The 24,148-nt window shown below is 39.8% G+C and overlaps 1 protein-coding gene across 3 annotated transcripts in view; it reads left to right on the forward strand.

The window, feature by feature from the left end:
- Nucleotides 1-1,796: 1,796 nt before the first annotated feature.
- Nucleotides 1,797-24,148, forward strand: part of CGRRF1 (cell growth regulator with ring finger domain 1) — a 30,835-nt gene continuing 8,483 nt past the window's right edge. The window contains exons 1-3 of one of the 3 annotated variants that reach the window (XM_045822356.1): nucleotides 1,797-1,974; nucleotides 3,294-3,374; nucleotides 17,153-17,292. In XM_045822356.1, the coding sequence (XP_045678312.1) occupies nucleotides 3,364-3,374; nucleotides 17,153-17,292 (151 nt within the window). In that variant the 5' untranslated portion in view covers nucleotides 1,797-1,974; nucleotides 3,294-3,363. Of the gene's footprint in view, nucleotides 1,975-3,293; nucleotides 3,375-5,268; nucleotides 5,529-5,549; nucleotides 5,683-17,152; nucleotides 17,293-24,148 lie in introns of those variants that run through there. The other 2 variants (XM_045822354.1, XM_045822357.1) reach the window with 2 other exon arrangements.

A 24,148-nucleotide genomic window follows, 5' to 3' on the forward strand; every position in this document is an offset into this window, starting at 1 on the left:
ATGAGGGTGTTTCTGGATGACATTAGCGTTGAAATCAGTCAGTGTACTTGGCAAAGTATTGGGTTAGCCAAAAAGTTTGTTTAGTTTTTTCCATAAAATAAAAGACACATTTTTCATTTTCACCAACAACTTTATTCCTTTGGATATTTTGAGTATGTTGGCTATCTCCCGCATGATGTAATATTGATCGTTCCCAATTAATGTTTCAATTTGATCCCTATCAACTTCAACTGATCTACTTGGTGGTAGAGCATCATTCAGCAAGAAATCTCTAGCATGAAACTTCGCAAAACACTTTGGACACATCTGATCAGTCACAGAACCTTCTCCATACACTGCACAAATGGTGCTTTGTTTTGGGGTTGTTTTTTTTTTTTTGCATTTCAGTTGTGTTTTTACCATTCTTGAGATAATAAAACATAGTATGCCAAAAATGTTGCATATTTTCTTCCATCTTCAATATTAAAATGGCTACTCAAAAATTCACCAATTTTGATACTTTTTTTAAATGCATGCTGATATGAGAGCTGGCACAGTCCAATCTAACAAGTGTTTTCAATGAAGTTAAAGACAACTAAGTGCTATTAGAGCCATCTTATGGAAAAAAGAAAACAAACTTTTTGGTCATCCCAGTAGATTACCCTCCCCAATGTGGATGAACATTGTGCAATCAGATGAGGGCCTGAATAGAGCAAAAGGCAGAGGAAGAAGGAATTTGTCTCCCCCCTTTTTTTTTCTACTTGCCTGCCTGCTTGAGCTGAAACACTGGTCTTTTCCTGCCTTTGGACTGGGATTTGTATCATTGATTTCCCTGGTTCTCAGACCTTTGGACTTGAATTGGAACTACACCACCACTTTCCTGGATCTCCAGCTTGTAGATGGCAGGCTGTGGGACTTCTCATCCTCCATAGTCATGTGAGACAATCCTCATAATCAATCCATCAATCTCTCTCCCAATATTTATATCTACCTACATACCTCTCCTCTCACCCCTTCCTCTGGAGAACCCTAATACAGTAGCCAATTCTGAGATCTGAAAATACCTTATTTCACTACTTTTGAGATTCACTTCTCCCCATGCTTTAATTTCTCTGAAATCAGGATCACCTAACAATCCATGGCATCTTACAATTTTGTTCTGAGTGATAAAGTAAAGGTGAGGCTTAAAGTACCCTAAGGTGAATGAAGTTTACATTTTTGGGATCTTCACTTGCATGGGGCCCTTCCAAGGCCTTATACTTAATTTGTATTTGTGGTTTTATATTCAGTCTCTTAGAATGGGTCCCCAAAATGGTATATGCTCCAGACTCTATATAACTGCATCTATCTCTAACGTATCTAATGTATTTTTAGAAGATTGACTAATTCAGTAGGTTGATGATTAATATTTACAGGGGATAAGGGAAGGAGGATGGGTTTGAGAGGTGGGAGATTGGAGACTTAGGATCTAATTTCAATGAATGATAGCTACCCATTCATCTGGCAGCAGAAGCCAGAAACTTCAACTCCTGCCGCTCTCTCATGCCCTAATCCAATCTATCATTGGGCTCTGTATACTTCTCTCATGACAGAGATTCCTAGTTCTCCCTCAAACTCTTGTTTTCTTCTTCTCTAAGTAATAGAAACCTCTAGTTTTAGCCAGACGCTCTGAACGAAGACAATTTTCCTGCCTCCCTTTCAGTTAAATGTGGACATGAGGCTTAGTTTTGGCCAATGGAATGTGTGCTGTATCCTTAGTTTCCTCAAATTGAAATGGAGTCTCATTCTCCCTCTCTCTTTCCTCCCTCTTGCTAGCAGGAACATGGACATGATAGCTGGAGCTCCTGCAGACATCTTGGACCATGAGGTAACCTTAGGAAATGGAGCTACATGAAGCAAAATATAAACCTCAGTCCCTTGCACTGTGGAGTACTATATCAGTCCTGCATTACCTACTTCTGGACTTTCACTTGAAAGAGAAGTAAACAATCTCAAGTAAGATACCATTATTATTTTTTGTCACTCAGTTAAAATAATTTCTTACTAATAATTCATCTCCCTGCAAGACCTCATCACTATCCTAATGAGAGTTACCAATATGTCTTGCCTTGAATTTTAAAAGAATCTATTAATTGATATCCCCATATTTATTCCTAACCATGACTGTCTCCTACCAAAGAGTTTTGTCCACAAGAGCCAAAGTGCTTGATTCAAAATGTAAACTGAATGTCACTCCTGCCTGTCCTGCCATAATAGAATAACACAGATTAGGTGGCCTAAACAAAATAATTTTCTCACAGCTTTAGAGTCTAGAGGTCCAAGACCAAGTTGCCAGCAGGCTTCCTTGATTTGCAGAAGCCGTTTTCTGACTGTGTCCTCACATGGCCTTTTCTCTGTATGCACGTGCATAGAGAACAATGTCTCTTCCTTTTTATTTTTTGCATGAGTCCTTTTGGACTAGGATCCCACCCTTATGACTTCACTTAAAGGCCCCACCTCCAAGTACAGCCGCGTTGGAGGTTAAAGCTTCAAATTACAGATTTTGCAGGACGCAATTCAGTTCCTAACACTCCCCTTCTTTGATCATATCCATGGCTTCCCACCGCTTTTAAAGTTGAGTAGTTAAAATGGCAAGACTCCCATATGGGCTGGGCCCTACCTATCTCCATTTTCAACTCATAGTACGCTCTTCCTCACTCTCCATGTTTTAGTCACAGTGGCCTTTCATTTCCTCTGGTATGCTATGATTTCTCCCTCCTTGGGGCCTTTGTACATGCTGTCACTTCTGTCCTACATGCTCCTTCTCCCCTCACGCTCCTTTGCTTGGTAAACCTCTCTCCATCAGCACTAAACTTAATAATCTGCTCTTCAGGAAAGCCTTCCATGGTCAACCATATATTTCACCACTATCATGAAAGCCCATTATAGGCTTTCATAGCTCCACAAAGCTCTTTTTAATAGCACTTATCATGATTTTGCTTCATATTTTGTTCAAGATTCTAATATTTGTCCTTTCCATTAGATGATAAACACTATAACAGAGATATACAATTTTTGGCTTATGTTTGTATCCCTAATGTCTTCTACAGTATCTGGAACATATCTGACACTCAAGAAACAGTTTCTGGCCCTGGCCAGTGTGGCTCAGTTGGTTGAAGTTTCCTCCTGTAACCGAAGGGTTGCAGGCTCAATTCCCAGTCAGGGCCCATACCTAGGTTGAGGGTTTGATCCCCAGTGAAGGTGGGTATGGAGGCAACTTATTGATGTTTCTCTCTCACATTGATGTTTCTCTCTCCCTTCCTCTCTAAAATCAGTGAAAACATGTCCTCAGGCAAAGATAAAAAAAAGGACAAGAAAAAGAAAGAAGAACTAAACAGTTTTTGAATGAGTAAGAGGTAAGTGGAAATTGGGTCATATAGAGGTGAACATGCCAACAAGGAACTCGGTATTTCATTCTCAGGCATAGATAGCATGGCAGTCAAGGATTTCTGGTAGTGGAGTGAAATAAGATCTGTCTTTGAACGAATCTGTATTGGAAGTACAATGACATATGTCAATGGTTGTAGCAGATATTGAAGTGGGAAATAAGGACTTGAGTTCAAGTTGTGCCAGCACCTGCTCTTTTTGAGAATTCTCCAGAGTAAATCAGGTCGGGTCTCATTTTCTCTCACTGCTAGTTTGGGATTTGGCTTTCATGACCTGGTTTGTGAATTATCCTTGTTCATCTGTTTCCCATCTTTCAATATGCTGCTGCTATTATTTTATTCCCTGTTCTTCCTTTTTTTGATTTATTTTTAAAATGACTTAGTATAGTTTTAGTAGCATTTTGGGAGAGAGAAAAATTACAGGCATATATTTAATATACTCACTTTAACTTGGAGTTCCCTATGTTTTTGTTTTCATTATAAAACTTCTTAATGTTTATGGAAATAAAATTGCCTTTCACATTGGCCAACATTTTTGTTAAGTGCCACTGTCAAGTGATGGCAAAACTGAGGATGAAAGGGTGGAAGCATAAATTAATATATTTCTGGAGAGCAGTGTTTTTCCAAAAGTTTAAAATGTACCTACTTTTTGAACCAAAAGATCCACCTCTAGAAATTTATCCCAAAGAAATGATTTAGCTTTAAGAATGTTCATTACAGTGTTATTTATAATTTAAAAATTGTCTGACAATTGGGGGCTAATTAAATAAACTATATACTTTCAGAAATCATATATGTAGTCATTAAAAATAGTTAAACCACGCTTCTCACCCAGTACTACTCCAGAGAATACCCAGTACGTGGTCATTTGCCAAGGGATATTGAAGCCACAGAACAAATTTACCTCATTTTCCTCCAGCACCAATTTTGGAAATGCGGTGTGAGCACTAGTTATCACCGAGTTAAAGGTCCTTTGTTCCTTTCTTCTTTGGTAACACCACCTCCAGCCCCACCCTGACTGTAGCAGGGATGTTGCTGCTCAGAATAACAGACTACATTTCCCAGTCTGTGTGGTAGCTAGGTGTGGCTTTCGCACTAAACGCAAGTTAAAACGTCAGTGCAAGTGTTGTAAGAGACTTCCGGGGAGACTAACTTGATGGAGTTGTTTGAATGGGAGTAAAGAAAAACGATGTACTTAAAAAGAAAGTATATATACATGCATACACATGATACATATTTTAAATTAGTATTAAAGTGAAAACACAGAGTTCAAATATCTAATTCTAATTTTATAGGTGTAGGGGGAGAAAAAAAGGGATGTGGGACAGTTGATCTATTTCTGTGAGCATCTTGATACACAATGCCGATTTTCCTCTACCATTAAATCCAACTTGAAAATGCTGACAAGGCTTATATAAACTGCTTGTGAGGCTCCTTTTGGTGTTCCGTACAGCGCCTAACTTTAAGTTTTCTAAATAAAACTAGAGCAGATATGGGGTTATTTCACTTTTTAGAACCCAAGATGCCGGCTTTCCCTCTCCTCCCAAATTTGCCTCGGATCTAATATGTAGGGATTCAGGATTTAGGCTCTATTACACGGATTTTGGATCGTGCTTCCTCTTTCTGTCCTCAGAAAACCTTGGCTGAGTCTCGAACAGAGTTGACCGCCCAATCTATTGATATTTAGAATTTGCTGCAGAAAAGCGGGGGCTGGAATAGATGGGCGGAGAAGACGCTCTCTGGGAACCAATCCCGTGAGTTGGGGCGGTGCGAGCCAGGGCCCCGGCCCTCGGTGAAGCCAATAGCTCAGGACGGCGGGGCGAGCCCCGAAGACGACGTCGTGATTGGCATTTCGGCTCCCTCAGCCGGCGAGGCTGCCCGACGTCCAGTAGATCAGGACCGCAGGCAAGTGCGGAGGTACAAAGTTTGTCCGCTGCGGGGCACCGTAGTGGCTTTTACCCCGGTGGAGCGGGCAGAGCTGGGCTAGGCGCCGGAGCCCAGTTCAGTCTAGAAGACCCTGATGGCTGCGTTGTTTCTAGTAACGCTGTATGAGTACTCACCGCATTTTTACATCGCGGTGGTCTTTACCTGCTTCATCGTGACCGCCGGCCTGGTACTGGGATGGTAAGTGCCCCAGAGCTAGTGGCAAGGGATGGAGGGGCAGACAGCTAGCTGAGTAGTAGGGTCGCGGTGAGCTGGGACGCTGCGTCGCTGGAGCACCTGGGGCTGTCGAGGATCTGGTGTCGAGGGCTCCTACTGGCTCCCCGAGGAAAACAAGGTGAATACCACACCTGCATCACTGCCCCTCATTACCGCCCAGGAACGATCCCTGTCGCTGCAGGCAAAGTGGGGTGGTGCCGGATTGAGGTATTTTTATTTACCCAGCTTTGTTTCTGGGTAATAAAACATCCAGTAAGTGTCTGGTCTTGGTGTTGGGAATGAGTGCTTGTCCAACAGGCTTCTGTCCTGGATTGAGGCCTACTGTGTGCTCAGTGTGTCCAGTCAGCTGCGGTACAGTGCACGGACATGGACTGGAAACAAGTTTGATTGTTGTACTTCTGCGCTGAGCACTTGGCCTCAGCGTCACTTGTAACAGAACTCCATTGTATCATGTTTGGAGAAGCTTTATAGATAGAGCTAGTTGAAATCATTTTACTAGTCCAAAATGAGCTACATTTTGAAGAAGGAGTGTTTTGAAAAATAAGTGGAGTACAGTGTGTGCAATGGAGAGTAGAAGGCATTTCAGAATACAACATGAGCAGAGAGCAGAGGAGGCATGTCAGTGAAGAAAGCAGGCTGTGTAAAACGAGTTTAAAAATACCCTTTGATCACAATATAAGTGATTCCTTTAAAGAAAGGACACAAGCCCTTACCATTTTCTGATGTCATATGCCATCTTTAGGAACTAAGCAAAGTTTTAATACTTTACACTGCTTCCCACACTGAATCAGAAGGGCATAAAATTCCTTGTTTGTGCGTGGGAAAAGATTAAAACCAATTTTACACAATTTGTTATTCTTGGCCCATCAGATTTTCTTGCTATTGCCCTTCAAGAAAGTTTGTAATTGGAATTAGGGAGCTGTTGCCCATTTGAGAAAAGTAGTCTTAACTCAGGATTTTGAAATAACTGTAATGTTAATGTTATTCTCTTAAAGAAATACAATTTTTTTCTATTAAGGGAAATAAGTAGTTGATAATTGCATTAAATCCTTACATTTTAATTTTCCAAAGGGCCAACTAATTAGATATCTTAGATGCCTATCTTCAGTATTGAGAAGAGGAAAATGAGTGGAGGCCGTATTGATAATGACGGCAGCATCTCTCTGTGAAGGGTGGTCAGAAACGCCATGTTTCTAGTGGTTAAGAAACAGACTTTGGTATCAGGCAGGCCTACGTTCAAATCCTGGCTCAGCCAGGTTTAAATCTTATTTGAAGACTTAATGATACTACATTTAGGTATGGCTTTTCTAAGGGTGGAAGCCTAGGTAATTGTAGCACTTTTGAAATTCTGGGCTAAACATTGCTGAGGCTGCAAGACCATGTCAGCGCTAGTCACTTTCGTCTTGATTTGGGTCTAACCAGTCATCTTTAGCCTAACCCAACTATCCTCTCCATCTTGGTTAGCCCTGTCCATGTAGATAACCTTTTACTAGCATTTATTTGCTAATCTAAGCCAAGGTTGCAGATTCATTGAGTTGAAAACTATGTAGCTCTCATTGAAACAACTTTCTAATAGTACCCCAGGCAGAAGGTAAATCCATTAATCCACTATGCTCTTCACTCTTGTACTTTTTTTTTAACCTTGCAAAATGTAATTCCTAGTGGTCATCTGTCTTCTCTCTCATGGTTGTTACCTCAGTTTCGCTCTGAGTTTCTTTCCCATTGCTTGTTCCCACTGTTCTTGTCCAGCTGCACTGTGTGGGAGTGGAGAAAGAGTAAGAACTTCTGATCATAGGAATCCCAATAGCAATAGTAAAGAATCATGCAACTAGCAGTATCATATTTCTATTTAACTACATGGTGGTTTCTGTGAACCTAGCCACTCACATTTATTAAACTCCTGCTATCTGCCAGGCACTGTGCAGAAAGGAGACCAAAAAGCCATATATGTTTTTTAACAGTTTTAGATAATTGGGGACCCTGACTCTGCAGCTACTCCCTGTTTCTTCTTGACTACAGGTTATTAAGCTATTGTCTCTCAGCTTCATACCGCCATTATATATACCGCAGAACCTCTAAGTCACATTTCTTCTTTGCTAGCTGGCAGCCCATGAGGCTTTGCCAATAGGGGAAAAGAGTGAAAGGTTAGAGAAGAAGAGGACTTGCTGCTTCCTATTTGATTCTTTTTAAATATATACATATATATATATATATATATATATATATATATATATATATATATATATATATAGTAACTATTTACTTGTAGACAGAGGGCAAAAGAGAGAGAAAGACATGGAAAGAAACACCAATGTGGAGTTACTTCTCACATTCCCCCAACTGGGGACCTGGCCCAAAACCCAGGCATGCGCCCCAACCGGGAATCGAACCCCTGACCATTTGATTCGCAGGCTGGTGCTCAGTCCACTGAGCCACACCAGCCAGGGCCTGATTCTTTTTCTTGTCTGTCTTACAACAGCAATAGTGCCTCACTCTGACACTAACAGTTGGTCCCAGTTTTTCCAGTTTATAATTTTCCACTCTCTTAGAACCAGCCTCATTGCACCCTTTCAAAGATATCAGTACCCTTTCCTCAGATCTGAGTCCCAGATCTATGAGGGTCCTTCCTCCAAATTTCTAGGCTATAGTTATTCTTTCCTCTGTTTCTGTCCTAGAAGAGATAGTTGCTTCTTACTATTACTACATCTTTGATACTCAGTGTCCCCTTTTTGCCTTTTCAGTTCTTTAACATCTGGTTAACAGTTTTTATAATAAATTATCTCTGTTAAAATAACTGGTGTGGTTGTGGTTTTGACTGGACTGATAAAGATATCAATAAAGAAATTACTGGCCCTGGCTGGCATAGCTCAGTGGATTGAGCTCGGACTGTGAACCAAAGTATCGCAGGTTTGATTCCCAGCTAGGGCACATGCCAGGGTTGCAGGCCATGGCCCCCAGCAACTGCACATTCATGTTTCTCTCTCTCTTTCTCCCTCCCTTCCCCCTCTAAAAATAAATAAATAAGTCTTGAAAAAAAATTACTAAGAATAGGATCCTTGGGGGAACCAAAGATGGTGTTTGGGGAGTGGTCTGGTCATTTCTTCAGCTCCTTGCCAATGGGAAATCCTCATCTAGTAACACATGACATACAATGGCATCACAGTTCATCAAATCACTCACCACCTTTGGGTGATTGTGATAAAATGATTTCTGAAACAAGTGCCTTGGGGGACCAGGAGGCTAACTCACTTGACCATTATGGCAGTAATGATAACTACAGGACTGGGGGTGGGTGGGGTGGTTGCTTTTGAGATCACTGGAGTAGTTAAAGAGAAAATGACAAACTCAGGTCTTTTAATTCTCAGATCAAATCTTAGAGAATCAGACAGTTTCTATGGTTCTAAAGTACTTTATTTCATGTCGCCACAGAGCTAGAAATTGAACACAGCTTTAATTGTGCTGATGTTAGAATTACACAGCCTTGTAGATGTCTCTTTTAGGACACTGATTGGAAAGAAACGGAGCTCTGAAACTTGGAATGAGAACATCTGAATAGACTTGGACAAAGCTGAGAATCTTAAAACCCCAAGTCAGTCCGAGCCTTTGTTGATTGAAGCAGCCTGCTTTCTGTGTATGAGAAAACCAACTTTCCCTTGCTTAAAGATTTCATAATAACCTTGCCTAGGACAGTTGCTTTGCAAAGGGTGTCTATACTCAAGTCCTGCCTCTATTATGTTTTGCTTGGAAACTCAGGGACAGAATTCTGAACTGGTTAGAAATAGCATAGCCTCTAAAAGAACTGCAAAATTTTGCTAATTTGTACCACAGAACTTTGGAAGCATATGTGAGAATAGATTGTAAATAGGTTAGGTTAAGCAGGACAAAAGGTAACACTAAATCCAATCAGATAAGATTTATTGATCTCGGTGTATTCTCAAGAAATTCTGAATCTAAATTGTTAAATTCATATTTGGTTGACTGAAACGGACTCAGAGGTAGCCTTATATTTCATAAGGTTGACATTCTAGAACTTTCCTCACATATGGGGGAAGAAATCTGAAGGCTTAGAAAAATAGGAATATTGGACTGAATTTATTACATGCAGTCTGCACACCCACCCCCCATTGCATTCTTCAAGAGGGCACAGAAGCTACATTTTTCATGAAGGCACTGAGAGGAAACACATCCTTGAGAATCCCTGGCACCTGCCTTCCCTAGGCAATCTATGATGGTGAGAGATGCTGCCCATAGGGTAGACCTCCTGACTTAAAGTCTGGTGGCAACACAGAACCACAGGAGTCAAGGCGGACATATGTTCCGTAGTGGGTAGGGGAAGACATAGCAGAAAATGTTTTGGTCTGCTGGGATCTTTGGCAGTGGCTAATGGGTTACAATGTCCCTGGTAATAAAATAGACGGTGGCTTACTAAATGCTGCATGAACTGCACAGAAGGGAAGATTCCAAGTCTGGAGCCAAAACCCTGACTTGAATCACAACAGTGGAGAGTTATGACCTTTTGTCAGCTTCCTAGCGGAAGCCAATCGGTAGACCGGGGAGGTTCTGATTGAAGGGGAGGTCAGGTCCCCTTGGGGAAGGTCCCTGTGTCCTTCAGTGCTGCCACAAGGATATACTGCAAGTCATCCTACAGATCTTTCTCAAAGGCTGTTGTCTCAGCTGCAAACATACTTTTCTGTTCTCTGCTTTTTGATACTGGGGCTGGCTGGGACTTTGCAGACCACATTTCTCTTGTGCTAGTTTGCTGTCTTCTTCCTCCTCGAGTTCCCTCTTCCTCCTCCAGCCTTCCAGTCTCTTTCTTAAAAGTTGGCTCCGTTTTCCTGGTCTACATTTCTGCAACCTTGGCCTTCACCCTGGCAGTGACAGTTGGCCCAAGTTGTAGCAGTTTATTTTAGTTTACAATTTTCCTCATACCTAGAACCAGCCTTAGAGCACTCCTTCAGAGATGTCAGCACCAGCTGACCAGAACTCCTGTCGAAAAGGTCTGGGTCCTAGCTCCCAGAGATCCCTTCTCTAAGTTTCTAACTTGTGATAAGCCCCACTTTTTTCTTTGTGTCCCCAGCCCTAGCAGTGATAACTGCTTTATGCTGGGATACCTGTGTGTCCCCTTCTTGCCTTTTCAGCCCTCCAGTACTTGATTTAACAGTTCTTTATGTTTAAGTAACTGATGAGTCTGCCTTCCGCCAGCCCTGCCTGAAACACTGACCGTGACTCCTTCTCTCCTCACTTGTCAAATGCGTCAGGTCGTTTGTGTGTGATGAGGCTGGTGACAAGGTACAGAGTTCTCCTTAGGAAAAAAATATGACTTTAGTTTGTATGTGCTTAGGGCACAAAATATATGATGCATTGGCAAGGATTTTCTTGGAACATTTTAGGAGAAAACCCAAAACTGTAGAAATGGCATTTCAAACCTTAGTAGAGCCATAAGAGCTCTTATTCTAACCATTCTTTTTATAATTAAGGATTCTGAATTTTAGAGATTGAGTTACTTTTTCAAAGTCTTATCATTAGCACAGCAGTTATCTCAGAGACGACCCACCTCCCATACCAGGGATATCTTTAGGAATGGGTTTTATATGCTGATGAGTCTCAGAATCCAGCTAGCCAAGTGGGACCATTTTGGGGAGATTGGGCAGGAGAGGAGGCCCTGCAAACTGCCTCTGTGTTTTCTGGAGGTTGAAAAGGTGGTAAAAATTGTTTACTGCTGAGCTGGAAACTTCAGCTTCAGAGTAACCTTTATTCATGAGGGACTCCATGAGATTTCAGACACAAGGAGAGGAGGTCAGTTCTGCTTCAGCTACTGCAAAGAAGCTTAGGAAGCATGTGAAGGGTAAGATATTGTACGTGCCATATGAAAACATATGGACAGAATTGGAATTTGTAGGTTATTGCCATACTGGAACTTTAAGCATTATGAACAAATGCAGCAAACAATTTAGAAATGGAAATAAGCAATTATAAAAAAATCCAGGAGGACTAAGTATAAAAGTATAACAGCAAAGGGAAGAGAATGGAAAATTGGTTTTGTGGAAAAAAACGAGGGCTCAGTTTATATAAAAGACGGAGTAATGAGTGTTAAGAAATATTTAGTTGTTATTTCATTACTAACAGTTACCAAAATGACTTTTAGTGGAAAAAACCATAAAGATGGAATTAATTGAAAAGAAAATCGGTCAACTTTCTATTTTACTATTTGATTTCTTATGTCAGATATGATACAGGAGACATCAATGACTTTATTCAAGTTTTTTATTAAAAATGTGGGAAAGGCCAGGTGTAAGGATGGTGGCTAGAGACACATCACTGGGTCTGCTTCCCAGGATTTTACAGAACCACTTGTCACCCCTTAGTATGGGTTGCTATTTAACCAGTCTCCAATTTTTAACCTTATTCCACAGCATTTATGCACACTGGCTTTTGAATATATACATTAAAGATGGAAATATTGGTCCACATCAAACAAGTTGAAATTGTGAAAGTTTCGGATTTTTGTACAAAAATCAGCATGTTCACGCTGTTTCAGGCATGTGAAAAGTTTTAGGATTATACTAAGCTGAAAGCTCATCCCGAGTCATCAGTGTATCAACTGCCCAAAAACAGAGCTTACATGATCTTAGGTACATTAGGCATGATGTTTAGGACAAGAGTGTGGTCATACTGTGATGTCACTCTATTACACAGTGAATTCTATCCTGTGCACCACACCTCCTTTTCCTCCAAAGCGTGAGGATGTCAGGGGAATGGGGCTGGCGAAGTCAGGTGTGGAAGGCAAAATCTAAGTACTGACCACTCTCGCCACGCTTGGCTAACTGCTTTAAGACGACAGGAATACTAAAATGTCTGACATTGTAACTGGGAAATGTAGCAGTGCTAGGACATAATTCAGATAAGGCAGGAATGAAAAGCCAAAGAGCAAAACCATTAACCTTAAAGGAAAAGGTTAATAGCTTCGCATTAAAATTAAGAACTCTGTTCTTCAAAAGATACCATTATGAACATGAAAAGGCAAGAGGTAGAATGGATGAAGAGAAATCCAACAAAGGGCACATATTTGGGAATCAAAAGAATTCCCATCAACAAGAAAAATAAAGACAGACCAGTAGAAAAACAGAGAAGAACTTGACAAGGGCCTTCGCAAAAGAAGATATTCAAGTAGCAATAAACATCAGAAGTCCTCAGCCTCCCCAGTCATCAGGGAAACAGAGATTAAAACCAAGTGCAATACCACCACACACCCACCGTGATGGCTGGTAATGTTTGGGCAAGGACATGGAACTAGGGGAACACTCATTCATTGCTGGTGGGAGTGTAAATTGACACCCACGTAGAACAGTTGTAAGCATTTTTCACTCAAGTTAAAGAAGCACCGACCTTATGGCTGAGGAATTCCATGCCCAGTGTGTACCTAATGAATGCATGTATGTGCACTGAGCCTTGTGTGCAAATGTTCATGTATGCATTCTTTATAATGGCCAAAGTGTGAGGGCCACGTAAATGTCCATTAAAAGTAGAACGAATAAGCAAATATAGTATGTTTACACAACAGAATACTATACATCCACAAAAATGCACTAAGTGTAACTATATGGTTGAATCTTCAAGCAAATGTAAAATAGGAAATAAAACTATATGTGGCATACTTCCCCTTATGGAAAAATCAGACACTAAATTATAGTGACCAAAGTCAGTATAGGGAGGAGGGAAAGGACAGTGTTTGGGAGTTGACACGAGGAGACTGTCTGAGAATGGTGTTTTGATTTTTAATCTGAGTAACAATTACTTTGTAATTCACTGAACTATGTTTTGTGTACTTTTCTGCATATATGTTATTCATCACAGTTAAAGGTTTACATGAGATAAAAAGGCCAAAGATTAAGCAAGATTCATAATACCAATTTAAAAAGTCATATATGAGTTAAATCAAGGACCTTAGAATATTAAAAATGTAGACCCAAGATTATGCATGAGGCAGAAAAATAAAAAACCTGGAGAAGTGAATTCAGTTTAATAGGTGTGCTTTGTCAGTTCTCGACGGGCCAAGCAGCCTTGGATAACCGCGCTTGAAGAAAAGCAGCACTTTACATCTCAAATCATTTGTTTCATTCTGTAGTGTATGCAAAGCCGAAGGGCAGATACGGCATATTTTCCTACAACATTGATTTTATATAAAGATTTGAAGAAATATTTGTTATATTAAAACCAGCTATATCATGGAGACCATAAAGCATATTACCAAGGAATTTCATGTTCACAACAGGCTGCTTCCATTTATTTCCCCAAAGCCCTGCTTTTTGGACTTTCTGGCTCCTCTATCTTGAAGAATTCTTTAGCTGAAATTTTTAGGTACGACACGATGAGTACCTGAAATATAGTACTTGAACCTACAGTAGAAATGAACTCTATGAGATTTAAATTCCGGCTTTTGCTGCGGGTAGTGTGGGTATAAGGAACCAGGCAGAGGGGGTAAAGAAAAAAAGGGTGGGGGAAGGTAGGGAGAATTAAAATGATGAGGAAGGGGCCAGGGAATGTAATGCGTGTGTATAGAGTGGTTTTTCTTCATTTGTTCTCTTCATTCCAAGGGACGAAGGAAGGAAGGGGAAGGGTCTGTCTCACGGCTGTGATAGGAAGGCCAGGCCTTGTGTCCTGCCACTCCGCATGCCTGGCTGACCCTTCAGAAGGCCGTGGGGCAGTGGTGAGCGGAAGACACAGAACCTGTGGGGTGACTGATACACACCTGTGGTGTGTATTTGACTGACTGTGTGCTTCAGCTCACTGTTTCGTCGTTCAGCCTTTTTTTCTCTGTGTTTCCTGTTGGATACTTTCTGTTGCTGGGTCTCCAAATTTACTAATCTTTTGATCTGTAATGTCTAATTTGCTCCTAATCCCACTCAGTATGTTTTTCATCTCAAACATTATATTTTTCACCTTCAGCAGTGGATTTGGGTCTTTTTTTATATCTTTCATATCTCTGTATGAAATGCTTGATCTTTATTTATCTTTTTTAAAAAGTATAGTTACAACAATTATTTTGATGTCCTTGTCTACTGATTCTAGTATCTGTATTGTATCATCTCTGGGGTCTATTTCTATTGGTTAGTTTCTTTCCTTATTGTGGGTCATATTTTTCTGTTTCTTTGCATGCCTGGTAATTTTTTTATTGAACACTAAACATTGTGAGTTTAACTTTACCTGGTGTTAGATGTTTTGTATTCATACAAATATTCTTGAGCTTTGTTTTGGGATGCAGTTAGCATGCCTGCAGATAGCTTGATCTGTTAGAGGCTTAGTTTTCAGCTTTTTTAGTCAGAACCAGAACAGTCTTATCCAACTGTTCTACAAAATCAAGTTAATCCAGAGTGAAATTTTATTCCATTTGTTAATTTTATTGGCTTTTTCTTTGCATCCGACTTACTTGGGTTGTTCTGAAATTTTAGTTTGTAACCTAAATTTTAGTGGAAGTTTTCCCCCCTCCCTTTGTTCTTCTCCTTGCTTTTTAACCATTTTATAATTGCCTCCACCCAGATTTCTAGACAACCCCCTGCTCCCTGGTCAAGCACCAGGGCTTATGGTAGCAATTCTATTCCATATTGATACTGGCCTAACCCAGCTCCTGCATTCAAGTTGTGAACCTGACCTTGGCCCTTGTCTTGAGTGGACAACTGTAAGGCCCTCTTACTGTGTGAAGGCTTGGTTGCCACTGCCTACTGCAGACTCAGTACCCATCAAATTGTAATGTAAGCCTTACGTGTTACTTTATATGTTTTACCCTTGTCGGATTCATAAAGATGTCTTTATGCCCTGCTGTGTCTCTTCTTCCCAACATGTTATTAAATTTTTCAAACATACGTACAGTGAATGAATTATACAGTAAACACACATGTGCCCATCACTTAGGTTCTATATGAACGTTTTGCTATAATGTCTCTGTTACATGTCTGTCCTGACCCACCCATCCTTTCAGACACCCCTCAGTCCATCTTTGCTGTTGATCACTTCAGAGTAACTTGTGCTCTTTACCCAGAAACACTGCATAAAGTTCAGTGTTTGTTTCTGTTTATAGTTTTTTCTTTTGAAGTAATATTTATATATAGTGTAATGTACAAATCTTAAGTGTTTTCCAGCACATCATCTATACGACTCAGACCCTACCAAGACATAGAATATTACCTTGACCACAGAAAGTTTCCCTATGCCCCTTTACAGTCAGTCTGTACTCTACACCTCAGAAGCAACCATTGTTCTGCTTTTTATTTCTACCAAGATGACTTCTGCCTGCTCTCAAATTTCACATTATGGAATCATAGCGTGCGCTCATTTGCATCAGGTTTCTTCTGCACAGCACATTGTTTCCGAGATTGATCCGTGTGGTCAGCAATAATTGATTCCTTTTCATTGTCGAGTTCTTCTGTTCCTTTGTTTAAATGCACCACAGTTTGTTTACTCATTTTAGTGGTGTCTTTTTTTAAAGATTTTATTTAAAGAGAGGGGAAGGGTGGGAGAAAGAAAGGGAGAGAAACATGGATGTGAGAAACATTGATTGGTTGCCTCACATGTGCCCCAGCCAGAAACCAGGCCCATAACCCCAACATGTCCTGATCAGGAATTGAACCTGTGACTTTTGCTTTGTGGGAGGACATCTAACCAAATGAGAGCCATGCCAGCCAGGGCTCAGTGGGGTCTTTTTTGACTTCGCTTTTTATTTTTATTTCTTACTACTAAGTGTTTGGAGAGAAAGAATGCATCCAAATACGCACCTAACTGCTAGCTTAACTGAAAGTTCCTTGGTAAACTGGTATGTATTTATTTTTAGCTACTTTATTTACATTGAATAAACTTAGCTGCCTTCTTATTTTAAAAGGAATTGAATTTAGTGAGCCCTGGCCAGGTAGCTCAGTTGGCTAGAGCGTTGTCCCTATATGCTAAGGTTGCTGGTTTGATACCCAGTCAGGACACATACAAGAGTCAACCATTTAATGCATAAGTAAGTGGCACAACAAAATTATGTTTCTCTCTCTCTCCCTGTCTCTCTTTCTAAAATCAAAAAATAAATTTTTTAAAAAGAACTGAATTTAGTCCCTTTTATTTTCCTCCTTAAGTCTGTTCAGTATGTATTATTACATGTTTACATGAAATTTAAAAGGAGAAATGCAGCATAAATGAAGAGATTTATTTGGTGTTTAAAAGTTCTCTTGTTCTATAAATGGTATCAAATGGTCTTCATATTAAATATATATTTGTTTTTCATACCATTATAACAATTTAATAATTCTGTCATGTTTTGCTGTTACATTAGGTACAATTTATAACCAGCATACTCCTTTATGGTTAGCAGTAGAACTCTGTTTCAAGAGTATGTTGATTCAGCCAACTGAACAATATATTGCAATTCTGTGAGAACTCTAATCTCTGTTATTTCCAGATCAATTCTTTAATATAATGTAAATTGAGTAACTTAATCTCCTTTTCTGATACTTACATTAAAATGGTTAACTAATGAAGCATATATTCTACATATAACAAAGTTTCAGCATTTGTTAAGATTATGTATTAATTTATTTTTACCTTTCTTTCAGGTTTGGTTGGGATGTTCCAGTAATTCTGAGAAATTCAGAAGAGACCCAGTTCAACGCAAGAGTTTTCAAAAAGCAGATGAGACAAGTCAAGAATCCTTTTGGCTTAGAGATCTCTAATCCCTCTTCAGCTTCAATTACAAGTTGGTAGCTGTTTTGCAAAGATTTTTCTCTATTTCTCTGTCCCCTTTTTAGCCTTTTAGTTTTCTTTCTCTGTTGCTTTCTCTTCATTATACTTAACAAACATTTATTGAGCACCTGTTTTGTCCAGGAGCTATACTAAATGCTCAGATACAAAGATTAATAATTCACAAACCTTGCTCCTAAGAAATTTATCCACTAGCAAGCAAAGGCATTTGAGAAAAATAAGTATCTCGGATGTTCATAAGAGAAGTCTGTTAATACACTGAGCCATTTCCATTGGTTTTCAGTGTAAGATGGTGTAGTGTAAATGCAGTGAGGTTGTAGTGTAAATGTAGTATGAATGTAGTGTAAATGCAGTGAGGTTGCTAACCTTCTGCACAGCTGTCTCATAATCTGAAATTACAGTATTTTGGTATAAAATTATCTTGGTAGATGGTAATCATAAATGGTGGTTGTTTGTTTCTCTACTTGGAAAAAATTGTTTGCAAGACTATCTAGGAACCTGTGGAGTGAAAGAGAAGGGGGCTGTTGGGAACAGATAAAACAGAAGAGTCAAGGAAGACTCAAGTTCTTTGCTTGGGTCCTTCCTAGACAGGTCCCTTTACTGGGGTGAGGAATGTAGGGGGAGCAGCGGGTTTTGGGAAAAAGGTGATGAATTCAGTTTTGAACTTTTGGACTTGTAAATGCTTTTGTGATAGTTCAGTAAAGATACAGCATGGGTAGTCCTGGATGCAGCTCTGTAGCTCTAAGTTTTTGTGGCTGAGACTCTATCACCTTTTACACTTGCTCACATTCCTGGTATTTAGAAACAAACAACACAAAACTTTTTCAACTTTTCATCTTATTCTAGCTATTGTCCTATTTCTCGTTCTCTCTTCATAGCCAGGCTTCTGAAAAGTGGTTTGCATTTACCTTCTTCTCTCAGCCTGCTTTCCTTTTACTTCTTAAAGCAGTGTAGTTCGGTTTTTTATCTATATGAGGTCTGTCCAGAAAGTATCCAGGAAAAATAGAGACATTTATTAAAGAACATACCAGATACAAAACACATTGTACATAGGACAATGACATTTCAGTCCCTTTCAAAGTAGGCACCTTGGGACCTCACACAGTTCCCCCAACTGCCATTAGCTGCCCCATCATATTTTCCTGAATCTCTTTGACAGTCTGAAATTTTTTCCCTTTCAAAGGTGATTTTAGTTTTAGGAAAAGCCAGAAGTCTCAGGGCACCAAATCTGGGCTATAGTGGGCTCAGTCACCTGGATGATTGGATGTTTTGCCAAAAAACTGCATAAGATGTGATGCATGAGCAGGTGCATTGTGATGAAGCTGCCAATCACCACTTGCCCATAACTACTGCCTTCTGAATTATCTGAATCATTTCCACAGAGGAATTTTCAAGCTTAATGCAAAATTTGATGCAGATTCATTGCCGTACTCACTTAGTCATTTTGAATGTCAGAGCCAAACAGTACACACGCTCACTCAACAGCATCTACTGCCCCCACTGACTAGTACAGTGAAGTCATCATTGTTCACACATGCATATTCCACTCCTCTCTCCTTGGCTGCAGGTTACAAGGATGTTGTGCAAACTGTCCTCATATTGAGAATGGTCGGACTTTTTCCAGATGGACCTTGTATCCCCCTGTTGAAATGACTCTCTCCAAGATCACTAATTGGCACTTCTGTCCCCTATCTCTAGCCCCCAGCAGTCATAGAACTTACGCTTTTCAGGCCTGAGTTAATTCTCCCTCTGCGGTGCTTAATGGTTGACCAGTCCTTTCTTCTTGACATCCTGGTCCCTTGTCTTCTGTGAACTTTCTTGTCTAGTCATCTTCCTGCCCCTGACTTCCAGAATCATTTGTCAAAAGTTAGTGCACTTAGTCAATAGGGATTATCAACCTTAAGTTGACTTACAATGAAAAAATAGAGAATTTCTTAATTTTCTTTCTTAACTACAAATACTATATTGTGTTTGCTTGTATGTATGTGTAGACACACACACACACCCTCTATGAATTGAACTTAGGATCTTTTCTCCCGTAATGGTAGATAAGGAGTTCATTCCATCATTTTTTGACCAAAAGTTTAGAAAACCAAATTTTATGATATGACAGAGAAAACTAACTTATTTAGAAAACATGTTGAATAAAAGGTACAGAATAGTGGTGATTGGGTTATCTCTGACCTTTGTGGCCATGTACTTGGACCTGCTATAGTTTTACATCTGGCTCTTGAGCACGGCTGCCAGTAAAAAATTCCACTAGTTCAGGCCCTGGTGGGTAGCTCAGTTTGTTAGAGGGTTGTCCCAATACACCAAGGTTGCAGGTTCAATCCCTGGTGAGGGCACATACAAGAAGCAACCATTGAGTGCATAAATAAGTGGTACAATAAATCAGTGCTTCTCACTCTGCTCCCCACCCTTCCTCTCTGTCTTGAAAAAAAAAAATTCACTAGCACAATGTGGTTCTTCGTACAGCGCAACTCCACAAGCCTGGAGCCACTGAAAAGTTAAGAACTGATACATTATGAGCAAACAAACACAGGACATCTGTGAGCTAGAAGGTGTCAGGAAATCCATCAATCTGCTTTTAAGACAGAAGTAGTTTAAATACAGGCTGCCCTGTAAGTGTTAGAAGCAAATGAAAAGATATGCACTGAGTAGAAGACTTCCCAGCTATGCCCAGCACACCAGATGCTAACCAACAGTAGCATTACTGAAGTACATGAAAAAAGTTTTAAATGTGTGGATTTATAGCATGCTTATTGAAGTATTTTAATTTTTAAATACCAATGCATATCATTCATTATCTGCCTTCCATGGGGAAATCAGAAGGATTTTGGTGGGAATTATAGTTGGCAGAATAAAGTTTAAAGTGTGCAGCAGTGGGTGTAAAGATGTCTAACCAGAATATTGAAATAATATTCTGAGCAGTAATTTTGACATTTTAAATGGTTATTTCATTTGATGTATAGATTGTTTTAAAATTCAGGCTTTTGTTTTTGTTTTTGTTTTTAAATCATTCTGTCCAAGGTGCCTGGCACCTAAGGGAGGGAAGGGGAACATCTAGAGGCCTCATTTACGTAAAAAAAAACAAACCCAGAGAAGCAGTTTTCGTCTCACTCATTCAGTTCTGTTTATTGGGTGGTTTGGGGGTTTTTTGTTGTTGTTACGTAGTGAGTATTCGGGTTTATGATGTTTCCATGTACCCAGTGCAGAGGTTTTAATAAAAGTAGGTTTCTAGGACATGTTAGTTGAGTTGTATTAATTCAGTTCGGGAATTCTGCTGTCCTTTTGTAAACAACTTCCTTGTATTTTGGCTTATTCACCCTGGTAAAAGCTAACATAAACAAACAGGTTTAGCAAAATGGCACACCACATTTTGGGGGGAATTTGAGCCTGTATTCATTATAACCTAAAATTTTCATTTTTGAATATTCTGGTTATATTCTCATGCATGGTCTCTTTGTATATTACTTCTTCGCTCACAGAGATTTTTTCCTAAGAAGGTTTGTTGTGGCTTTTCTGCCTCATTGTTCTCTTTTTTAATGGCTCAACTCATTTGACAGTAATCCCGTTTTTTTGCAGTTTTTTGAAAGGCTGTCTCTTACACTGTTTCTTACACTTTATTTGGCTGTTACAGGTAAGCAGGTAAGGGCAGGTTGAGAGAAATCACACCCATGCTTCTTCACTGGATTTGAATTCTGAATTCTCTGGATTATGTTTATATTCCAGTTCTGTTAACATTATTGATCTAACATGTCATTACATGTGCGCTGAATTTGACAAGACTAAGAAAATATAAGAATGGGAATTGAGTGTTAGGATCTTTGCAGAAAAGTGATAAAAACTCAAGAGAGAATAATTTTGCCTAGGGGTATTTGAACTATTATCAGTTAGAGTAAATCAATATATTCTTAGTCTATGTAAGTGAGAATTTTAGGAAAGATTGTGAAGAGCAGAGTCTTATAGATCCTTTAGTTTTTTCATTTGCTTATCATATTAATATCAGAGACATGTGAACTCTGATTCATGTCCAGTTACCAGTAGTCACTGACACGCCCCATTTTAGTCAAGTATACAAAGTCTGAAAACAAGTTTTGTTCAGCTCTGAATCTCTGGAGCTCTGACTCTTTCTATAAAGCAGATGAACTGGTAATTATGTATGTTCTATAAGTTGTTTTTTTGAGGGTTATCCTTCCCTTGTTCTTTTTTAGTGCAAACAAACACATATATTTGGATACAATCTCCTGTGAGAGAAACAGTAGCATGCCATCTACAGGGTGAGGGAAACAGCAGGTTCACAGTTGTTTGCATGGAAAATAATGCAATAACAACAATACAGGAATCAACTCTGTTTTGCATCTCACAACTGTAAACTCACCCTGTGTACTTTTCTACACTTTGCATTTTCCGTTTAAGGTATATTCTTTTTTTTTTTTTTAAAGATTTTATTTGTTTATTTTTAGAGGAGAAGGGAGGGAGATAGACAGAGAGAGAAACATCAATGTGCGGTTGCTGGGGGTTATGGCCTGCAACCCAGGCATGTGCCCTGACTGGGAATCGAACCTGGGACACTTTGGTTCCCAGTCCGCGCTCAATCCACTGAGCTACGCCAGCCAGGGCCGTTTAAGGTATATTCTGAAGTGTAGTACTGTACACAGTACTATATACAAGGTTATTTTGCTGTGCCTCAGTGTTTTTTAAGAGCTTCATAGTACTTTTCATTGAAGAATATCCATATTTTATTAAGTTAATCCCCTATTGATGGACATTTAGGTGTGGAGTCCAGCATTTTGATACAACTAGTGCTGCAATGAATAGCCTAATACATACACATTTTTTGTCAGTAATATAGTAATATTATGCAATCATTTTCTGGATTCATTTTTTCTTTTTCCACTTTTTTTGTATGCTTTAAATTTTTTCTGCTTTCCCATTGACTTCCAGTTTTTTTTTCTTGCCTCATGTTGTGTGGTTCTAAAGTGACAGAGAAAAGTATGTGTGATTTTCAATATATATATTTTAAATTTGTATTAATGGATTGTTTTTCTTCACCTATTTAACAGCTAATTGAAAAAATAGCATATGAATTCTCCATTCTTGAATTAATACCTGATGATTAGAGTCATAAAAATGTGAAATCAAGTTTTGTGTCAATATGTGTGCAAAGTTCCTGGCAATTAAAATTTTTGCTTCACTCTGATTAGAAAGTGCTCTATGTCACTGCAGTGATACATACTCAGAATCTGAGAATTTGTACATAGTACAATACTTGGGATCCTCTGGATCCTCTGCTTGTGTTTGTGTATCTCCTTCCAACACATTCTCTTGATCACCTTTGAAAAAATAGGTAATGTATTAATCAGATATCTATTAGCAAGAAATATAAACCCCAATAAAAGGATATTGAATAGCTTACAGACTTACCAGTGGGTTTGAAAAGCCAGAATCAGAAACCAGGGCTGTTCAGCCAGGAACAATTGTTACTAGAAAGGGACCAGGACCAAGGTGGGTCTGCGCTGGCACAGCCTGGAATGTGTGGGTTCTTAACTTTGCATAGGAAAGATTTAGGATCTGAGTGCAGGTGATTTGGGGAGTATGTTTATTAAAGCTGGGCACAGTGAAACAAAAGAAAGGCTTCAGACAGAGGAGCCAGGATCACAGCCACAGGAGCGAGCCCACACTGGGCTGCCTAGACTCAGGAAAGGAAGTCACAGTACGCCACGTTGGGCTGTGCAGACTCGGGAAACAAGTTACTGAAACAGAAGTGAGCCACATGGGGTTGCGTGGACTCAGGAAGGGAAGTCACGGGGGCAAAACGGGGCCTTTGGAGACAGATTCAGGGGGTTAGCCCAGGATGAGTCACTACTGCCTGCTGCTCCACTGGGTGCGAGTCTCCTAGGAACCTTTCGCGCTTAGGACAAAGAGTAAAAGTACATGCTTGAGGAACGGTGGGCACAGGCATGCTTAAGCAAGAGCACATACAACACCCTCTGTCTTAAGGGTTTTTACTTCTATTCTAAAGGTGGGGATTTTAGGGAAGGTCTCAGGAGAGAGTCTCAACAGAATATTCAACAGCTTTCCAGGTACGTGCTTTAATATGCTGATGCATCAAAATGAGTGTATAGGGGAGTTTGGGATCATTCTCTGGTCAGCTTCACTGCTTTACTTTTATCTTGGATTTGTCTAGCTCTGATTGGGTTTTTTATCATTCATTCTTCTCACTTTATCTGCTGTGGGGTTTGGTTGGCACTAATAGCACCAACCGGGTCTCCATCCTCTCTCTTCCTGACCAGGGTGGTTTAAGGTATTCACTCTCTGGCTGGGGAGGAGAGGTATAAACCGTCTGCTCCTAAGCGTCTTTGGTTAGGGAAGATATGATCATGTGACTTATTAGCAGCCTGTTAATTGCTTGACCTTGTTTAGCTATCTTATCTTATTGTCCCTCATTTTACTGGGAAGGAATTTTCCTAGCTTCCTACTGCCCTGCCTCACAATGACCAAAAACGTTTACGTTTTCGTGAGTATACCACTGCTACTGAGCACTGGAGGTTGCAGCTGGCACTGCCAGCAGTATGGGACCCTGGATGTTTCTACTCTTGAGCTTGATATTGCTGCAACTGCCCAAACAGGGGGAAAAATCACATAGGTGGCACATGATACATCCTAATTAAGCTGTAAATAAGTAGGTAGAACTAGGTAATGTAATTTGTCTGCTTAATGATTTATGTATCCTCTTAGTCAGCTGTACTCAAATTATAATATCTTTCTACTCTGAAAGCAAATGAATGAAGACATCACTATGAAACCCTGCATGTTTTGGAATCCCTACTCTTTCCTCAGGATATTTT

The sequence above is a fragment of the Phyllostomus hastatus genome, unplaced genomic scaffold (genome assembly GCF_019186645.2).
Source record: "Phyllostomus hastatus isolate PE091 unplaced genomic scaffold, TTU_PhHast_1.1 phas_scaffold_501, whole genome shotgun sequence".
Taxonomy (NCBI): domain Eukaryota; kingdom Metazoa; phylum Chordata; class Mammalia; order Chiroptera; family Phyllostomidae; genus Phyllostomus; species Phyllostomus hastatus.